Consider the following 22,885-nt stretch of genomic DNA (forward strand, 5'->3'; position numbering starts at 1 on the left):
CGAGTAATCTACTTTAAAGAGATAAAACTGCTTGGGTTCTGTTCCCACCACTTCTTTATTGCTTTCTCTTTTTCAACTGTTCTCCGTACTCGCACTCCGCTTTTGTTTAGCATTTGTCGAATATTCTTTCCTTAGCCCCGAAGCTTGCTTAACCGCCATGCTGGTAACTTTTAAATTCCAGTTTGCCTGTGTCATTTATTGCGTTTTCAGTGTTGTTCCCCATCAGTAGGATTTTGCTTTTCCTTCACAAGTAAGAAAAACCAGGCAAATATGGACAGAAGTGCAGGAGCGATACATGCAGAAGCGAAGAGTCCAGTTGCAGATTTACTTGATCTGCGGACCAAAGGAAACCAATGGTTTCAAAACAGCGACTGGAAAGGAGCGTTCACATGTTATTCTGAATGCATAGACTTTGCTCTTAAGAATAAAGAGGAACTTTGTAACAAGGAAGCCATGGACGTATTTGTGAGTTGTTACTCTAACAGGGCAGAGGCATGTTTAAGACTGGAGGAATATGGGAAAGCTGTAGAAGACTGCGAGAAAGCCCTGCAACTTCATTCTACTCATCTCAAATCCCTCTTTCGCAAGGGCAGAGCTTTGCACGGACTCAAAGAGTACAACTTAGCCTATTCGTGCTTTCGACTGGCACTAGAGCAATCCCCAGATGCCAAGGAAATAAAGTCTCACCTTGAGAATTCGAAGAAGCTGAATGAAGAAAACCAGCAAGGTAAGTTTGATCTCTCTGCCTATTTTCTAAATGGTTGTAGACCGCAAGATGTTCCAGAGGTGAGTAATTATATTGGTCCAGTGATTATTAAAAAGTCGCCTCTGCATGGTCGAGGTTTGTTTGTTACTAAGGATGTTGAGATCGGAGATACTCTGCTTGTGGAGAATGCGATTGCAACAAGTGGCATCTATTGTAGGCCACTGGCCTTTCCTGTCGAAGAGAGCCCTGCCAGCGAGCTTGAACGTCTGCATCAAGACACAGTGGAACGAGCAGCTGCTTCCGCAATGTCATGTCCCAGGATTTTACGGCAATTGCAGCACCTTACTGATTCATCTTGGCTGAAGGAGACAGAAGTTCCAGACATGGAGTTGTTCAGGGTAAATAACGGAAATTGGAACAAATTTGGGGAAAACCCAATGAATTTCGGGATCAACACGTCTAAGCTAAGGAAAGCTATGGAGCTGAACGGTCTACTAACACATATCAGCAGGGACGGAAAAAACCGAGTGAAGGAGGACAAAAATGGTGTCAACTGCAACAATGGGTTTTGGAATGAGAAGAGCGTAATAGAGCAATGTGGGCTTTGGGGACTTCCATCGTTCATCAATCATTCATGTTTTCCAAATGTTAAACGTATGGTGGTTGGAGGAGCAATGTTCATTATAGCTGTGAGAGGAATTGCTGCAGAAGAGGAAATAACTGTTCCTTACACCAGAAGCCTTTATCCACTGGTGGTACGCGAGCGCGATTTCACACCATTGGGGTTTCGCTGTGAGTGTAAGCGGTGTGTGTTGGAACGGTCTCTTGATCCATCTTTGCAAGAACTCAGTCATACTATCTGCAATTACTTGCAGTTCCCAACAAATATTTCATCAACAAAGTTGGAGTCCATGATGGGATTCGCTCTGATGTTGGAGGAAATTGACGCCAAGGATGAAGTGAAGCAACTCATACGCGCCTCATTCCATTGTCTCTACAAATTTGTTTTGGCTACCATTGAAGTGAATACTGTTTTAAGTGTGTTGTCAGAGTCGCTTCCTACAACCATGAAAGTGGCAGAGGCATTGTGGCATGCTGAACCAGGTTGCGATGCCTCCCTAAAGATGTTTCAGATGCTTCTACAGGAAGCGCATGGAAAACAGAGGGATTTACTTCTTCAGAAGGCAATGGAAAACAGCATAGCGATAATTGGAAAACAGAAAGAAGATGTCCTGAAAGCTTTCGTGGTGTCAAAGTTTGATACATGTATCCCAACCGTCAGGACCTGGAATCCCCGTGAGGTGTACCCTACAATAAACATATAGTTTTTATGGAGCTGTTGATACTATACTATTCACTGTGGCCTAGTAATGTTGTGAGAAATTCAAAATATTAGCAATTTTCACTTGATGGATGCTTTCCAGTGACAGTCTTTACTCTTCTCTTCTTTTTTTTTCCGTTTAATTTCTTATAAATCCAGGATTAGGATTAGAGTAATGAAGTAATTTAATTGTAAAGGTGCAGACCTAATAATTTCAGAAGGAATAAAGTAAGTTTTCAAGAGATGTTTCATTTTTATAAGTCTGAGAAAAGGATTTTGTTTTTAATTTTTTTTTATTGAGATGTATTTATTTTCATTTATATTTTTTTTTCAACACGTAAATGTCAGATGTAATTTTATGATATATTTATTAATATGATTATTATAGTAAAATTTATATTTTGTGTCATTTTCATTTTCCATTTATTCGTATGGTCATTTTTAGAAAATGCTATAGCACATTTACATAATGACAATTGACAAAATCTTGTGCAAATTTGGACCCCTTGCCCTATGCTCTTTAATTATTTAGTCACACACATTTTCTCCCCACCACATCTATTTGTAAGCATGTTTTGATATATTCACCCAAATTATGCATTAACTATGCCTATTTAGCCACCTATACCTATACATTATATTATTCACTAGATATGATTGGTTATGTATCTTGGGTCAATTCAACATTTTTGGGGTCCACCTCATGATTGTGGATTGCCCCATTAATTTTCATAACTCAAATTCGAACTTTGGCCGATTGTGGATTGCCCCATTAATTTTCATAACTCAAATTCGAACTTTGGCCAATGGTTGGTCATTTACTTTGTACAAAGTGCCAACTTACCAAATGTTTTATATATTTTTTTAAATGCAATTTCATTACATTTAAAAGTGGAGCATGCTAGAATATTTTGAAACCTAGTTTTACATCACATAACACCAAAGCACTTATATGTGTGAAGTGTATTGTTTTCAATTATTTACATAACATTTTCAAAGGTTGGCCTTAGATAACATGTTCTCTAGCAAGATACATGTGGTTGTCCATTTTTGCATCATGTTGCTCTAAGTTAATATTTTTAGTTTTACGCTACAACAATACTCCAAAAGGTTCCTTGTAGTGTATCCAAGAGATGGATTGGTTTCTAACCCCCAACTTGTCATATGACTAGGTCACTCTTCTAGTATCTATCAACATGATTCAAATTGACATGTTTTACTTTTAATACCTTTATTGCAGCAAAGAGATGGATTGGTTGCCAACCCTCAAATTTTCCATACCCTTAGGCCACCCTTGTATTACCTCTATGTCTTAGTTTAATTTTTTGTAATTTTCCCTTTCTTTAAGTTTTTGGGTTTCACCTACTTTTGCAAAACTTCTAATTCAATAAAAAAGGGTCACAATATTATCAATGTCAATTTTGATAACCACCATGGTGGTAATTATTTTTGCATGGCATTCTCATTAGTATTACAATATTTTTTTGAGACTACAAGTATATTTAAATTGGTGGCTTAACATGATGTAGATTAAATACATAATTTAAATTGTTTTGGCTTCTTCTTAAATACTATGATTTTGAATCCTAATCTTATATTTTTGGAACTTATCACTCTTTTACCCATTTCCTGTTTTAAACATGTTTTATGATCACTTGTATCAATATTTATACTTTGATTATTTTAAAAAATTGTAAGCTAATCATTAGCTACTTTCCACATTAGAGATTTGCAAATAGATGTATTATCGCCTTCCAAAATCTATTAGGATTATTCTAGCTTATGTTCTCCTCTATACAATATCTTCTAATACATTCACTTGAAAAATAAATATAGTTCAAATTTCACTCTTTATTTAATATTATTTTAAATACTAGCAATTTCTGTTTTGTGTTTAAATTACTAAAGATAATAGTATTTATAGTGAGGCAATTTTTTCTTTTAGTTAGTTTTAACCTTACTTTCTATCTTTGTTGCACGTACACTATTTTCATGGTCTATTTTTGATGCAGGAGCATCCCCGGTTCTTGGCAATCTTGCATCAACCAAAATATTTCCTTTCTATTTTGCAGTTTCAGCATTTCATTCTGTATTTTCTAGGATTGGCTCACTGGATCCTGTGGAGTTGGTTTTTGCTTGAAGACTTGATCATCTTCCTTATTCCCAAACCGCGGAGAATTTGGATCATTTTATGGCAAGTTATCGCTACCACTTTCTGAGACAGTTTTCTGGTACCGGTTTCTTGGACCTATTTGCATTGGTGATCTACCAAATCCCTTCTGTAGTTTGTGGATCCTTGACCATTGATTCCAATGTTCCTTGGCATGTGGCCGACCTCCCCAGAGTTATACACTTGATCCTTTGAATTTTTTGGAGGAATTTCTTTGGCAGGGGCCGACCTTGTTGTTTTACACATTAGGTCTTGTTCTTCGATTTTTTATCCCTTTTTGGGCCGACCAGATCCCTTGGATCGTATAAATCATTTTAATTGAACATTAGAATGCAATTGGAAAGGAATTAGATAGAACATAGAAGCTAGATCTTTAGATTTGAGGTCTCAGTTGTGACCTGCTCTGTAATTGAGCAAATTTTAGCAAGCTTGTGAGTTGGTTTTATGTAACCTCGATGTTACCGATTGGTTGTAATCAATTTTCATGATATAATTCATTCCTTTTTGCATTGCCTCCATCGTATCCTTGTGTTTCCGTTGTGTTTAATCTTGCTGACCGGTCCAGATTAATCTTTTTGAGGTCCCTCCTAACCGGTGACTACACCAATTTTACATTTTATTTGTTTAAAATAAATTTTAAACATTTTCTAGGCTCATTTGTATTAATTCAAATAATGTGCATCTTAAAAATATAAATATTTATTTCCTTTATTGAGTATAATATTTGATTCATAGCTTCTTATTCATCAATTAGACCTTATAAGATCTTTACATGATTTGATCTTCATTATCCCACACTTGTGGTGTCTCATAAGTATATATGGTTTAAAGGATCTCACATCACTATCCCTTTATTTCAACAAACCAAAATAACTTTACCATTTCTACATTAGTATTTATGGCTCCTCTTTTCATCATTTAATTACATTAGACCAAGGCTTATTACACATTATTCAAACACATTTCTATTCTTCCAAAGATTCTTTATCATTTCTTTTTCATATAGACAACCCCAACTATACTTGATGTTCATATATACATATTGTAATTTATTCTCTGATCAACTTGTGATCTTCTATGACTCTTAATTCATTATTTTGATATTTTCTAGGCATTACATAAAATTAAATTATCTCAAGAAAGCATCGTGTCTCCAAGTATAAGTTGGAAGAAAAGTGTTTAGTTGTTATTCTCTAAATTATATATCATTATCCTTCAATGTTCTTGTTATCACATTCTTTCTTATACTTTAAGAAATCCATTTAATATTTTTAAATCATTATTGTATATTTTTATATTTTGAAAAAATATTTTTCTTGTTAATTTTTTAATAGATATGTAGGTCAACAAAAAATCATTTTTTCTAACCCTTTTAGAATAATTCATGTGCTCGTCATACAAAATTTTAAGAATCACAACAATTTATTTGAATAATTTACTATCATTGTGAAAAATCAAAGTATCTCAAAAACTTATCGCATATCCCTGCATAAGTTTGCAATTAAGTATTTGGATAGCATTTTTCATTATATATTATTTTCCTCATATTTTTTAAAGGGGTTTACATCTCATAATAATTTAGGATATTCTTTAAAAACTTATAAAATATCTTTTGACATTTTCCATATATTGAACAAACATCTTCATTTCTAGTTTTTGTTAAAAGAAGTTAATATTTTTACTATTTGATAGGCCTGCATTTTGTCTATCTTCATAAGGTTTCCATTAGACTCTAATTAAGTTATTATATATTATATGCTTCAAACTTTAGATTTATCTTGACTCCTTACATGAGAATATTAATATGTCTACTTAAATGGATATGAACATAAAATTGATGCAGGGGCACCATGTTAGTCATTTGGTGTAGATGAAGTCTCATGTTAAGTTTTGGTGTTTTAAGTTTACATATGATGTAATAAGGTCCTATGGACCATTTTGGAATGGTTTGTAATGGTCTTGAGTTGAATAGAAGGACTTTTTAGAATCATTTAGTATGTTTTGTTAAAAACTGTCATTATTCGAAGAAGTTGTCATGTTTCAAAATGCAAAATTATCCAAATTGTAAAGATTGAATCCTAAGGGTCATGGGAGTTAAAAAGTTGGTTAAAACTATTGGAAAAGATGTCAAAGGCTTTAAATAGACCTTCTATGGTTGAGAAAAGGGTTGGCTATGGATTTTGAATATTGAAACAATAATTCATTTTTACTTTTCTCTACAAATCCATAAGTAATCTATTGTTGAAGTCTCATGTACGTGTTTGTATAGTACTTTTATGGTATACAACCATTTTAAATTGTTAGAGGAATGAAATAAATAAAAAATAGTTTTTATTTGGAGTATTTTTATAAAGATTGGAGCATTTTAGAGGTGATTTATTGAAAGCGACGCAATGATCCTAATTTTTGAGGGTTTGAACACAATGATTATGATTGGATTCTCATTACCCTAGTAGGAATTCATCATAATTGGTGGAATAAGACCCCAGGGCATGTACTTTTATTTTTTGTAACTTGCAAAGGTGACCAAATTGTGTTTGTGACCTAAGGGGGGTGATGTCTTGGTTGTGTCTCCCATGAATTTTGGTTGAAAGTGATGGTTCGGAATAAGATTTTTCCTAAAATGTGATGGTCAAGTATGGGTGAGGGATTGGGGAGCATGGGTGCACCTATTGTGAAATTTTTGAGGTGTTGGTTGGCATGGTAGAGGCCAAGAGTGTGTGGTTTCATCAAACCCTCATTTAACTAGCCTTAAGAAGAACAAAATCCACCTCTTGAATCTCCACCTTGGTCCTTTCTTTTGTTTGTCTCTTCTTGGTCTTCAAAAGACTGTTTTAGAGGTAGATTTGATGGTGGCAGAAGTTCAAACACATTTTCAGTTAGGTTTTATCAATGAAATGAGTTTTGTCATCCATGATTCAAGTGCCCTAGAAAACAAGGTTCTACTTCAAGTGGAGGTGAAGGAGAAGTGAAAACATAGTGAAATTGGTGGAAGAAGATGGATATGAGAGTGTAAAATCTCCAATACAATATGCTGCTCTAGAAGTGGGAGAATCATTAATGGTGATAAGAATAGTACTCAAGGCATCCAAGGAGAAGGATATGAAATAAAGGAGGACTCATTTCAAAACCACATGCAAGGGAAAAGGTGAGGTATGTAAGGTAGTGGTAGATTCAGGTTCTACTAATAAAATGGTGTCTAATGAAATGGTAGAAAAAATGAAGCTAGAGATAATTCCTATGAAACACTATATAGAGTGTCTTGGTTGTTTTTGTGAATAAACAAGCTTTGGTTGAGTTTAATATTGGTGAGCATAGAGAGAATATTCTTTGTGATGTGTTACCATGGATTGTTGTCATTTATTGCTTAGAAGGCCATGTTAGTTTGATAGGAATGCAATTTATGATGGTAGACAAAATGCTTGCACTATTGAAAAGGATGGAACCACTTTTGTACTAACACTATTGTAAAAGACTGTTAAGGGGTAGACTAAGGCAGCCAATGTATTCATTTTGGGTAAGAAGGAATTTGTCAAGTTTGAAGAAGACAAAACTAAAGATTGTGTAGACACTACAAAAGAAGGTATAAAGACAATGAGTTTGCATAATGATACAAGGATAGGAAGAAAAGAAGATGGCTTGATGTCAAAGTCTGATACAGAGAAGTTCATAGATGGATTGATAGAGGGAATGCAAGGTTTCTTAGGAAAGCATGGTGAAATTCTTGTAGGGACAATGCTTTGTCCCTTGGTGGAAAAAGAGGTTAGAGTGAAATCAAATCTTAATAATATAGAGGTCACTTAGTTTGATAAGATAGAGACTAATGGGACAGATAATCTAAAGACAGAGGTAAGAGGAAAAGGTGTAAGCCAAAGGAGTGAGTTTGGGTATACAACAAGACTGAAGGAGGGGATATAGTAAAAGACATGGTTGACAGAGGCTAGTGTGTAGGTCTAAAGGAAATTTCTACATCAAGTTCAGATGAAATAGAGGCTAGAGAGCATACCTAAAGATAGTTTGCAAGGTTGGAGCAATGTATAAGTGGCAACAAGGTCACTAGTCCAAAGAGTGATGCTAATCTTCAGTACCTCAATCATTGGAAGAGATCACCTAATTGGAGAGAATTTAGAGCACAAGTAGATGGAGTGATCCAACCTATTTTGGTGTAGTGTAGTCTCCAATGGGACTGGGAACTTTTCAAGCTAGGTGTATGGTGCAGGGGCACCATCTTAGTCATTTGGTGTTACTGAAGTCTCATGTCAAATTTTAGTGTTTTGAGTTTACATGTGATGTAATAAGGTCCTATGGACAATTTTGGAATGGTTTGTAATTGTCTTGAGTCATAGGAGAAATTTTTAGGATCATGTAGTAAGTTTTATCAAAAACTGTCATTATTGGAAAAAGTTGTCATGTTTCAAAATGTAAAATTATCCAAATTGTAAAGAATGGAATCCCAATGGTCATGGGAGTTTAAAATTTAGTTAAAATAGTTGTAAAAGAGGTAAAAGGATTTAAATAGACCTTTTATGGTTGAGAAAAGGGTTGGCTATGGATTTTAAATATTGAAACAATAATTTATTTTTACTTTTCTCTGCAAATCATTGGTAATCCATTCTTGTAGTCTCCTGTGCCTGTTTGTACAATACTATTATGGTTTAAAACCATTTAAAATTGTTAGAGGAATTAATTGAATTTGTTTTGGCTTTTATTTGGAGTGTTTTCATAAAGATTGGAGCATTTTAGAGGTTATTTACTCAAAGCGGCGCAACGATCCTGATTTTTGAGGGTTTCAACATAAAGATTATGATTGGAGTCTCATTCCACTAGTAGGAATTCCTCATAATTGGTAGAATGAGAACCCAGGGCATATAATTTTATGTTTTGTAACTTACAAAGGTGACCAAATGGTGTTTGTGGCCTAAGGGGGATGATGTCTCGGTTGTGTCTCCCATGAATTTTGGTTGAAAGTTATGGTTTGGACTATGAGTTTGCCTAAAATGTGTTGGTCAAGGATGGGTGAGGGATTAGAGAGAATGGGTGGACCTATTGTGAAGTGTTTAACATTCTGGTTGGCATAGTAGAGGCCTGGAGTGTGTGGTTTCATCAAACACTCATTTAACTAGCCTTAAGAAGAACAAATTTGTTGGTATGTTTGTCATTGCGCCAAAAGCTTGAGCTGTCAACAAACATCACAAACATCAGACTTATCCAGATCCATGGGAGGCAGTTAAGCTATGTCATAAAACCCGAAGGAGGTGCTGAACACCAAGTCAACAATCTCCCCCCTAGCACCGACTGAGGGTTCCTCACCGACGGAATGAAGGAGACCTCCCGGGATTCGAACCTGTAGCCCAAGGCTCTAATACCAATTGTTGGTATGTTTTTCATTGTGCCAGAAGCTTGAGCTGTCAATGAACATCACAAACACCAGACTTACCCAGATCTATGGGAGGTGGTTAAGCCATGTCACGAACCCCGAAGGAGGTGCTGACCACCAAGTTAATAAAATTGTTGGCATTGAGTTTTCATTGATGTCAAATGGTATTGTAGGCTACTAGTAGAGTAGGTCAACCCGGTATGAAGAAGATTGAACCAACATAAGGAAGATTAACATGAGGGCTTGTCAACCGGTATGGTGGAAGACAAGTAGGTATTAAGACTGTCAGTAACATCATTGGTAAGAGGTGATATGAAGTTTTACTACCAGTATAGTGTATCATGTCGGTTAGCAACAGGAGAAGGTGATGCAAAGAGTCTTGGAGCTTGTTCCAATCACTTTCTTGGTTTACTTGTCTACTCAACCCTCTAACTTCTTAAGCCCATCCAATGGCACTTGGTAGGGATTTTTCTATCTAGACCTCCAAGGTATAGCCACTTGAACTTTGACAACTAACTACCTATTGAGGGTTCCACCTCAATTTCCAACTCCACTCCTAAGGCTCCAAGCACCTCTGCAAAGGATCTCAATACACTAATTGGTTCTTGGTGTTCAAAATACATTTACATTATTTCTTTGATGTCTTTGAGGTTTTTGGTTATCTTCAAACCCATCTCTAAGGTTTCCTAACCTCTCTTTATCTCCATTAGGCTCAAATAGGCCTAATTCAATTAGCCCTCCCTTGGCGGTTTTAAGGAATTGGTTTAAAAAATTTATACACAAAGCCACAAAAAAATTATAGATTTGAGTACCCTTTTCAGAGTTACAAACAATATTGGAAAATTGCATTTGGGTTATCCGTACACATCGGGTTTCCAATACTGCACTATTTTCAAGGGTTTAAGCCTCCCCAAGTGACTTGGAAAGATGGCTTTAAGGCCCTTCACCAGTCAAAACATCTACTCAGATAAAGTTAGGATTATTTAAGGTAACTCAAAATTATTTCCAACCATGGGTCCATTTCTCTTCCACCAATCCACATATGCTCAGAATTTGCACATCTTTTGTTGTCCTAACTCACCAACTCCTAGCGGTGAGCCTAGGGATTCATTGTAGCTCCTCCACAAAGGCCTACAAGACAAAAAAAAACCTACTCTAATAATATGTATAGAACCTAACCTATCATTCCACTTTATTTCAAAAGGTGCCATCAATGAATACTCAGGTTAGATCCATTTTGCTCTTAAACCCTACTTTGCAAGGGTTTTACACCTAGTTACAGAGAATGAATGAGATCTCTGCAACCAAACACAAACACACTTACTAATATAACTTGTTGGAAAGTATACTCAACAATCACTCATTTCATACAATGAGATTTCTCTGACAAGTCCATACTGGACCATACAATGCAATACAAATAAGGAAAAACTGTCAAAAATGGTGAAAAGACAAGATTTCTTGAAAACACAAAAGTTGTTCTTGCATTCCAGATTCTCCAACTCATAAAATGAAGTATATTTTGGCTTATATGCTAATATTTTATTTGGTTCAACCAAATTTGCAACACAAATCGTCAAAAATGCAACTTTTGCAAAATGTTGCTCAACAACTTTTACATCTTTTTGACACCTGAGATGTAACTTTGCATTCAAGTGCATTTAAAGGCTCTTGAAGGCCCTCAAGCATGCTATAAGTCCTAAAAATAGAACAATAGACCCCTATTACATGTTGACAATGATCCAGAGTACTACTCCTGTGATCAACCTTAGCTTTACAACTTCCTAGGTTCATAGCATCCTGAACACAAATGACACAATAAAAAACTTGGACAACTCAACCATGGCTTTACTGAGTCCCAAATGGTTGGTCTATTATTACATCATACAATACAGCACACAAAACTTAAAAGAAAATAAAATTGCATGCTTGGAGTGTTAGGTGCCCTGCACCATACTCCCCTGGGACAAAGAACTCAAGTCCCTTGAGTTAAGAGGTCTGTAATCTCCACTCCATGTTGAAATATATCTAATACTAACATCCACATAGAATCTGAGTTAGGTAACCCTTCCCATTTGACAAGATAATGCTTGTAGACTCATTTCCTTGTCTTCTTTACTACCTTGGTGTCCAAGATACTTTCCAACTTGATCGGTTGGGTAGGTGGCAAATCCCTCACCCAATCTTCATTAACCTGTGATGATATGTCCAACTGATTTGTTGGTGACTCTCCCTTGTATGGATATAGATCACATACATTAAAGATAGGAGAATTACCCAAGGTGGGAGAGAGTTCAACATCATATGCATTATGTCCATATTTGTGCACCACCTTGAGAGGTCCAATCTTCTTCATCATTAGCTTGGTAGGCTACCCTTTTGGAAGTCTCTCCTTTCTTAGGTATGATAACACTAAGTCTCCAACTTTAAATTGCACATTCCTTCTTGTTTTATCAACATGCACCTTATGTTGTTCGAATTTTTGTTGTAAGGACTTCCTTACCTTATCATGCATTTCTTTAATACCTTCTGCAAAGTTCTCACCTTGTGCACTCTTAGGTGCCATAGAACTGAGATCTTTGAGCTCTAGTATGCCCCTAGAATTAAATCCATACACTATCTCAAAGGGACTTTTACCTCTACTTTGGTTCACTAAGTCATTGTATGCATATTTTGCTGACTGAGTACTAAATCCCAAGTCTACCCATGTTGTTTAGTAAGGCATCTTAACAAAGTACCCAATGATCTATTGACTACCTCTGTCTGACCATTTGAACCAGGATGATAGGCAGATGAAAAGGATAACTTGGTGCCCAACTTTCTCCAAAGTGTCTTCCAAAAGTGGCTTAAAACTTCCCATCTCTATCACTAACTATGTTGATTGGAAGACGATGAATTCTGACTATCTCCTTGAAGAAGAGGCCTACAATATAGGTGGCATCATTGGTGTTCTTGGAAGGTATAAAATGTGCCATTTTTCTAAACCTATCTACCACCACATACACACTATAAAATCCCCTTGGTGTTCTTGGCAAGCCTAACACAAAATCCATGCTCAAACATTCCCAAGGCCTCTGAGGTATGACTAAGGGTTGATATATGTAGGTCCCAGAGATAATTGAGAGGGGGGTGGTGAATCAGTTGTCTAATAAATTCAAACCAAAAACTTATTAGCCAACTTAATGCTTAATACTGGTAAATCAGTTAAGTATGCCGGTAGATAGTGTTAACAGTAAATTGCTATACCGGTATGAATTAATACATGAAACATAAGCACAAAGTCATCCACAACACATGACACCAATATTTGTACGTGGAAACCCTGTAAGGGAAAAACCATGGTGGGAAACCTTACCCACAATCAGATGATACTACTGCAGATAGTAAGTGTACAAAGAGGGGTCTGCACATGCAGAAAGGCCAATAGCCTAGAGCTCACTGCTCAATCACAAATGGGAGTCACATTGACTACAGTTGGATGGTTAAATCCAATAAGAATGTACTGTGCAAAATCGTATCTCCATATGCTGAATTCAGTACCGGTGTAATGCTGATATGCTTCTACAAAAACCTAACTTCACCTTCAGATGATGTCTTCATGTATACCTCTGCTTGATCTTGCATATATCTTTACTCAAACCTTTTTCGCATTCCACACTTGATCTTAGAAATAAGATCTTACATTTATACCATACCCTAAGACCAATTTTAGTAGGTCGGCTCTACAATAAAAACATTTTATAAATAATATAATATCCGATGTAATAACCGATTAAACATGTCGGGTTAATGCATTTACAACAATAATAAATCATCTCCATAGCGTGCCATGCTGATCTGGAAAAGATAAACCTGCTGGTGTAACCCTAGATAACCTAGACCTATTTGCCGGTAAAAGCAAATATGCAAATAAGAATATATCAATGATTATTACTTCAAAATAAAGTGTCCACATGATATCTTCAACATTACCAAGTGTCTTCCATGTCATTTCAAGTACTGGTGAACAATATATCTTGTCGGTGAACCATATACCAGTAACTATTGCACAGTTTAATGTTTGCTGGTGAATGTTGCTGGATCTTCAAAGTAGGTGTATTTAGTAGGTGTTGACATCAATGACAAAACCATACCAAAATACCAACAATCTCCCCCTTTGGCATTGATGGCAACACAAGATGGAAAAACCATCAAAGTGCCAAAACATCAAAGTGCCAAAGAAAACAACAATCTTCATTTCTCCCCCTAGGAGTGACAATACCAATCTTTCATGTGTCTTTCAAAATTTCTCCCCTAAAATCTCTTTTTCTTACCAAAAAGATAATGTTTTTCCATAGATTTCTCTCCCCCTTTGACATCAAATGCCAAAGTCACAAAAGGTCAAGTTCATACAAAATACCAATCAATTCAATATACCAACTACTCGTTTTGAGAAGTAGCTTCCACATCAAAATACCGGAATAAAAGATTTGTCTATTTAATTCTGTCGGTTGATGACAATCATCAACTGTCCAAGTCTCTACCGGTGGTGGTATGACTCCGAGCTGATCTCTGAGATACTCAAAATTTTCCTTAGGCAAAGGTTTTGTGAAAATATCTGCAAGTTGTTCTTTAGTATTCACATAAACCAGTTTTATCTCTTTTTCTTCAACTTTTTCCCTTAGAAAATTCAGTTTGATAGAAACATGTTTTGTTTTAGAATGTAATACCGGATTTTTAGATATATCAATTGCTACAGTGTTATCACAGTATATAGTAATAGGTTCCTTGCATTTTACTTTTATGTCTTTTAACATTTGCTTAAGCCAAAGTACCTGTGTACAGTTTGTTGCTGCTACAACATATTCTGATTCTGCTGTTGATAAAGATGTACAACTCTATTTCTTACTTAACCAAGAAACTAATCTCTTTCCAAGAAAGAATGCTCCTCCAGTGGTGCTTTTTCTATCATCCACATCTCCTGCCCAATTTGCATCTGTGTATGCATATAGATCAAAATTTTCATCTTTAGGATACCATAATCCAAGATTTGTTGTGCCTTGTAAGTACCGAAAAATCCTTTTTACTGCTGATTCATGATTTTCCCTAGGATTACTGTGAAATCTAGAAACTATACATACTGCATTCATAATATCAGGTCTGGTTTGTGTCAAATATAGTAAACCTCCTATCATAGATTTGTGTCTAGTTGGATTAACAGGTGTAGATTCATCCCTTTGAGATAATTTGTCATTTGTAGTCATAGGTGTGCTTACCGGTTTAGAGTTCTCCATCCCAAATTTCTTAAGTAGTTCTTTCAAGTACTTAGATTGACTCAAAAATATGCCTTTATCAGTCTGTAAAATCTGCAATCCTAAAAATAATTTTATTTCTTCGATCATCGACATTTCAAATTCTTGCTGCATTTCAAGAGAAAATTCTTTGCATAATTCATCTTCTCCTCCAAAGATTATATCATCAACAAATACTTCAATAATCAAGATGTCATCATTAGTTACTTTGTAATATAAATTGCTATCTGCATTTCCTTTAGTAAAACCAATCTTTAAAAGATACTTATCCAATCTTGCATACCAAGCTCTTGGGGCTTGTTTTAATCCATACAGAGCTTTTCTTAATCTGCAAACCATATCATTGTCATCTGTCAAGGAAAATCCATTAGGTTGTTCAATATAGACTTCCTCTTCAAGATCTCCATTCAAAAATGCATATTTAATATCCATTTGATATACTTTGTAATCCTTGTGAGCTACAAAAGCCAAGAATAATCTAACTGCCTCAATTTTGGCTACCAGTGCAAAGGTTTCATTGTAATCAACTCCTTCTTTCTGAGAATATCCCTTACACACTAGTCTTGCTTTATTTCTGACAACCTTACCATCTTCATTAAGTTTGTTTCTAAATACCCATTTGGTTCCAATTACATTTTTATTTTTAGGCCGGGGAACTAATGTCCAAGTATTATTTTTCTCAATTTGTCCTAATTCTTCTTCCATAGCTTTAATCCAAAATTTATCTTCACATGCCTCATTGATAGATAATGGTTCAATTTGAGAAATAAGACATACCTCTTCATTTGCCAATCTTCCTCTTGTCATGACTCCTTTAAATTTTCTTCCAATTATCTGATCTTCAGAATGATTCAGTCTTACATACCGGGGTGTCTTAGTCTGTTGTTGTTCTTCAATTACTATGGAATCCTCTGATGATACCGAAGTAACTGGATCATCATTCTGTACTGGTGGATTTATTGTAGGTCCATTTGTCATAATTTTTGTTTTCTGTTCAGAGTCTATATACCTTGAAGTTCCTCTGAATTGTTCATCAATCTTTACATTTTTACTCTCAACAATTTTCTGTAATCTTTTATTAAAACATCTATATGCCTTGCTCTTAGATGAATAACCAAGAAGTATTCCTTCGTTACTTCTAATATAACATTTACTTCCAAAATTTTTGAAGTACTTAAGAGTAGGAATATTACCAAACCATAGTTCATGAGGGGTCTTACCGGTTTCACCTTTGATGTGAACTTTGTTGAATGTATAGACAGCAGTGCTTACTGCCTCTCTCTAGTACACATGTGGTATATTTGCTTCTGATAACATACTTCTTGCTGCATCCAAAATAGTTCTATTTTTTCTTTCAACAACTCCATTCTATTGTGGTGTCCGAGGTGTTGATAACTGTCTTTTGATTCCATTTACTTCACAGAATGTATTAAAATCTTTAGATGTGAATTCTTCTCCTTGATCTGATCTTAAACATTTAATTTTCTTACCGGTTTCATTTTCAACCATTGCTTTGAATAGTTTGAACTTCCCAAGTGCTTCTGATTTTTCTCTGAGAAAAGTAACCCAACACATTCTAGAATAATCATCAATAATTAGCATGAAATATCTATCACCTTGTAAGCTTTTAGTTCTAGTTGGACCACATAAATCAGTGTGAATTAAATCAAGGGCATTATTGGATTTTTCTGGAATACTTTTGAAACTAGCTCTAACTTGTTTTCCAAATTGACATTCCTTGCAAATTGTATTCTGAGGTTTCACAATTTTAGGTAGATCTCTAACTGCCTTAGAAGTATTGATTTTTACCATGCAATCAAAATTTACATGACATGGTCTTTTATGCCATAGCCAACTTTCATCTATATGTGCAATTAAGCATGCCTTTTCACTGTTATTCAAATGAAAGATATTACCTCTAGTCTGATTACCGGTTGCAATTTCCAAACCAGTTTTATTCATGATTTTCCATTTTCTATTTTTAAATTGTAACTGAAAACCTTTCTCAACTAATTGACCAACACTTAAAAGATTATGTTTTAATCCTTCAACTTAGTAGACATTGTCAGTGTTATGTTTACCATCAAGAGATATTGAACCCTTACCTTTGATTGAACAGGCTTTGTCATCTCTAAATCTTACTAAACCTCCATTGTATTCTTGAAAGTTCAAGAATTTACCTTTGTCTCCAGTCATGTGATGTGACCATCCTGAGTCAATAATCCATTCATCCTTTGATTCAACTTTAGCTGCTAGGGCTTGTTCTACCGGTTGAGAAATAGGTGTCGGTTGATCTTCTGTTATATCAGCAAAGACCCATCCATTGTCTGTTGGATCCTCATCAGAATCATCAGTCACACCTTCATCAACAATGTAACAAGATTTATCTTTGTTTTTCTTAAATCTGTATCTCTGATATTCAGGATTAGGTTTGTATGTTCTTCTAGCTTCTTCCCTTACTCTATCTTGTCTATCAGGGCATCTTGAAGCCATATGACCAATCTTATTGCAGTTAAATCATTTAAAGGGTGCTTTACCTTCATACTTACTTCCAAATGGGCCTTTTGGCATTTTTCTTGCAAATAGTGCTTCAAGTTCTTCAAGCTCTTCATTCTCCTTCCTAGTTTCTTCAAGTTCTCTTGCATAAAAGGCTTTCCAGTCTTATTTGTCAAAGGATGGAGTAGATGATGTTGATTCTTTCAAGGCCAAATCAGTTTTTATAGTAGTAACAGGACCAAATTCTTCAATTTCAAAAGTTGAAAGTTTTCCAATCAATGTATCCCTAGTTACTGATGTATTAGGTATTGTTCTCAACTCATTTATAGCAGTAACCTTCATTTTATATGCCGGTGGCAAACCTCTTAAGATTATTGAAACAATCTCATCTTCACTCAAGGTTCCTCCACAACATTTGATACCCAAAACAATTTCATTTACTCTTTCCATAAAAGCAAAAATCCTTTCATCTTCTTCCATTTTCAAATGTTCATACCTGACTCGGAAACTTTCAAGTTTTGCAATTTTGACTATGGAATCCCCTTCATTCAGTGTTTCCAAATGATCCCAAATAGCTTTAGCAGTAGACCTATCTGATAATCCCATGATTTGTTGATCTGATAATGCGCTCAAGAGTGCTTCTCTTGCTTTGCAATCATTTTCTTCATCTTTAGCTAAAGTAGTGGGAGCAGTCTGACCAGCTACAACAGCAGTATAACCATTCTTAGTAACTTCCCAGATGTCTTTACCAATGCAATTTAGATGTGTCTCCATTCTGATTTTCCATATCCCATAGTTGGTTCCATCAAGTTTAGGACTATCCTTTCTGAAATAATTAGTAGACATTGGATCTCCTCAAGTTGTTAAACTTCTACAAAAAGAGGACTAGGCTCTGATACCAATTGTAGGTCCCAGAGATAACTGAGAGGGGGGGGGGGGGGGGTGAATCAGTTATCTAATAAATTCAAACCAAAAACTTATTATCCAACTTAATGCTTAATATTGGTAAATCAGTTAAGTATGCCGGTAGACAGTGTTAACAGTAAATTGCTATACCGGTAAGAATTAATGCATGAAACATAAGCACAAAGTCATCCACAACACATGACACAAATATTTGTACGTGGAAACCCTGTAAGGGAAAAACCATGGTCGGAAACCTTACCCACAATCAAATGATACTACTGCAGATAGTAAGTGTACAAAGAGGAGTCTGCACATGCAGAAAGGCCAATAGCCTAGAGCTCACTGCTCAATCACAGATGGGAGTTACACTGACTACAGTTGGATGGTTAAATCCGATAAGAGTGTACTGTGCAAAATCGCATCTTCATATGTTGAATTCAGTACCGGTGTAATGCTGATATGCTTCTACAAAAACCTAACTTCACCTTCAGATGATGTCTTCGTGTATACCTCTGCTTGATCTCGCATATATCTTTACTCAAACCTTTTCCGCATTTCACACTTGATCTTACAAATAAGATCTTACATTTATACCATACCCTAAGACCAATTTTAGTAGGTCAGCTCTACAATAAAAACATTTTATAAATAATATAATATCCAATGCAATAACCGATTAAACATGTTAGCTTAATGCATTTACAACAATAATAAATCATCTTCATAGCGTGCCATGCTGATCTGGAAAAGATAAACCTGCCGGTGTAACCCTAGATAACCTAGACCTATTTGCTAGTAAAAGCAAGTATGCAAATAAGAATATATCAATGATTATTACTTCAAAATAAAGTGTCCACATGATATCTTCGACATTACCAAGTGTCTTCCATGTCATTTTAGGTACCGGTGAACAATATATCCTGCCGGTGAACCAAATACCAGTAACTGTTGCACAGTTTAATGTTTGCCAGTGAATGTTGCTGGATCATCAAAGTAGGTGTATTTAGTAGGTGTTGACATCAATGAGAAAACCATACCAAAATAACAACAATATAGACCAACATTACTTGATGATCCTTTTGTTCTTTGGAAAATTGTATATTGTTCTACAAAACTTCTCACTTATGATAGCAGCTTGGGCCAATAGTAAAACCTACCAACCTGCTCCAAAGTCTTATCTATGCCCAAATGACCTTCGAGACATCTTTGATGTTTTTCTTGGATAATATTTTGTCTCATAGAGCATTGGGGTATGCAAAGAAGATGTTCTTTGAACAAAAAACCCTCGTGTATCATATATTCTGAATAAGAGACATGAGAGGTGTTAGAGAAATCAGAACAAACACTATATATCTCTGCAAAATCCTTATCATCCTTGTAGAGGTCTTTTAACTCTCTTAAACCCACACTTTGCAATTGTATCTCCTCCATAGTCATGTTAGGCCTAGTATGGAAAGCTAATGTACTGAGAGGGGAGGGGTGAATCAGTATTGCAAAACTTTTCTTGAATAATAACTTTACTGTTATGCATAAACAGAATAGTGCAGTAACATAAAATAAAGTTAAAGCAAATAGATAACAATCATACATGATTCACTCCATAACACATATATTTTGGTTACGCAGAAACTCTTGGTTAGAGAGAAAAACTATGGTGGGGATGGCACCCACAACTTCACTACTGCAATAATAAAGAATGCTCGGTTAGAGCTACATTTTAGCTATTTCTAATAGCTTACCCTATTAGGAGTAACAAGATCTATTAGATCTACCTTGCTAAAGGATTTTACAACATTTATTTTGAATGTTGCACCTGGTTAGAGGCTTTACAATTTATAGACTTGATTAGAGTCTTTTACCCTGTTAAAGGTTTCTCTTTCAACTTCACAATATTACAATAAAATCATTACAAATATCTGCAACTTTACATATGAAATGTTATAGCAGATTCTATGTGCTTAGAATAGATTACCTTGCTTATAGCATACCTCGGTAACCCATATAGTAACTCGGTAAACCCTTTTGTTTACTCTGTTCTTCCACTGTTCTCTGAAAACCTTCTCAGTGACCTCTGTGTCTCTGTAACAGTCTTCTTACACACATATACACCCTTAACTCATGCTGTTTAAATAGATCTCTTAAGACAGTGATCTAATTCATTGCTTCGATCTTACAAACAAGACTCCTCAAATGAATAACTATACAAAATATTTCATTGGTTAGATTGATCTCAAAATCATACACAATCTTTTAGTACAATTTCCAATGTAATAACGGTTAGATGTGCCTCGATCTTGTAACACATTTTCATATGCATGTCCAAGTTTAATGTATCTGGTAACACATTTCACTCGGTGTATATCAACTCGGTGTGTCATCTTTGCTGCTCGGTAGACATAAAAAGATACTCAGTAGACAGCTCGGTGTATACTGCGTTCTATGACTGCTTTCCTCTGTAACCAACTAGACTGTGCATACCGACTTCTCTGTGTATACCAACTGCATGATTCGGTAGTGTTAACCAGCTAGAGTATATAGTATGACTTTGAATATAAAAACTAAAGGCAACTTGATAAGTAGTAACAATCTCCCCTTTTGACATTAGTTGAGATGTTTGACAAAACTACTTTCAAAGTCATAACTCAAAAATCTATATACTTTGCAAAATGACTATACTTGATAGTATATACAATAGTCAATGAAATAGTATAATCAGATATACTCCCCTTATCATTATACTGTACATAACTCTGATTTTGCATGCTCAGTTCTATGCTTGTGTGCTCTGCTTACTATCCTTGGATACTCTGCATACGCTTCTCGGTATACTCCCTCTATATACAATACTCCAAATACTATATCAAAATTGTATCACTAAAACTGTATCACTCCCCAAATATATAGTATCACTCCCCCTTTTTGACAAACATCAAAATCTTAATTTCCATCTGGGGGTGGTAACTGATCAAAAATGGATTTGTACTTTGTCTTGGCATTGGTGAGTGCGACAGAGAGTGCATCCTTTACACTTTCCATTAAAGAATTTTGTGCTTGAATATCAGCCAATAGGGATATTAAGCCATCAAGAGTGCTTCCCTCTTGTGTAGTAGATAGGCATGTAGCTCGATTAATCTATTCTTGAACTGATGAAAGATGAGGAAGGAATAATGTCTGGAGTGTCATTATATCCATCCTAATCTTATGTTCTTCATTTCTTAGTTCTAGTTGTTGAGCCATGAGCTGTTGAAGCTCTGTATAAAAATTCTGAATGAAATTGGGCTCTGTGGTCAACTTATTTGAGAGATCAGTGATCTCTTTCTTAATTGCATCAGTTTTATTCTTGATATCTTTAATGAATATAGAAAATGTACAAAGTTTTTGAAATAAATAAAGAATTTGCTTGATTTGTGGTGACAACTCAGCAATGAATTTGACAAGTTTGACTTTGCCAATAGCTAGAGCTTTCTGTACCTCTTCTATCATTTTTGCAGTAGGCTCCTTGTCTTTGAGCTTGCTCAAATACTCAGATGCATCTACTTTGGATGTTTCTATTTGATTAAGGAGTTCATCCAGTTGAATGTGGATGACTGCATCGGTTGACACTGTAGCTGTAGGTAGCATATCTGATAGTAGTGTCTTCACCTTCTGAAGTACTTTATTCTTCTTTTGTATGGCCATCTATTTTTCTTGTTCGACCTTTGCTTTGCATAGTTCACCGAAAACAATGAGTGCTTGCCCCTTTAATTTTGATATATCCACATTGGGCAACACTATTGGTTTAGATAAATCAACTTTGAAGCTATGCTTTTTCACCTTCTTCTCTTTACCTTTGGTCGGTTGGACCAAGACTATTTCTTGAGAGGCTTGCTGACCCTTGGTAGGTTGCTCAGTAGAGGCAACACTTTGGTCGGTTCTTGTAGCTATTGTGGTGTCTTTCAGTGCCTTGGTACTAGGTGTCTTAGCTGCTACATTTTCGGTGCTCGAAGGTGCTTCAGAGGTCTGTTCTTGAGTAGTCTCTTCTCCTATTGTAGACTTGTGACCTTCAGTGCCTTGTGTTGTATCCTGAGGAGCTTCGGTAGAGACAGGTGGATTGATCGGTGGATAAGGCTGAACTTGTTCTAAAATGGATTCACTCGATACAAGTTTTGCATATGTAGTGCCTTCTATCATTTCCTGCTCTGGTTCCTCTGTATCCATGACATCTTCATCAATTTGAACAGTGTCAGCTGGGTCTTGTTCAGTAACATCAGGACCGTGCTCAGTGACATCAGGATCGTGCTTGGTGACATCAACGATTTCAACTGTAGATTGTTCATCGGCATCTTTAGTTTTGAAGATTTCCTACCATTTTTCTTTTGTCTCATTCTCTACGTCAATGTATAGCCCATTCATCAGTTTTAAGGCTCTCTATTTGACAAGAAATTTTAAATTGGAGGTTGTCAAATGTTCCTTTATTTCTGCTACAGACTGTAGGTCCCGAGGACAATTGAGAGGGGGGGTGAATTAGCTGTCTAATAAATTCAAACCAAAATCTTATTGACCAACTTATTGCTTAATATCGGTAAGAAAGTTAATTGTGTCGGTAAACAATGTTAATAAGAAATGTTGTACCGGTAAG

At 35.6% G+C, this 22,885-nt stretch overlaps 1 protein-coding gene across 1 annotated transcript; it reads left to right on the top strand.

Moving 5' to 3' along the window:
* The first annotated feature begins 270 nt into the window (after positions 1–270).
* LOC131039294 (uncharacterized) lies at positions 271–2,031 on the top strand. The gene has a single exon (XM_057972003.2). The coding sequence runs from the start codon at positions 271–273 to the stop codon at positions 2,029–2,031; it is 1,761 nt and encodes a 586-aa protein (XP_057827986.2).
* The last annotated feature ends 20,854 nt before the right edge of the window (positions 2,032–22,885 follow it).

This window comes from Cryptomeria japonica, chromosome 10 (genome assembly GCF_030272615.1).
Source record: "Cryptomeria japonica chromosome 10, Sugi_1.0, whole genome shotgun sequence".
Taxonomy (NCBI): domain Eukaryota; kingdom Viridiplantae; phylum Streptophyta; class Pinopsida; order Cupressales; family Cupressaceae; genus Cryptomeria; species Cryptomeria japonica.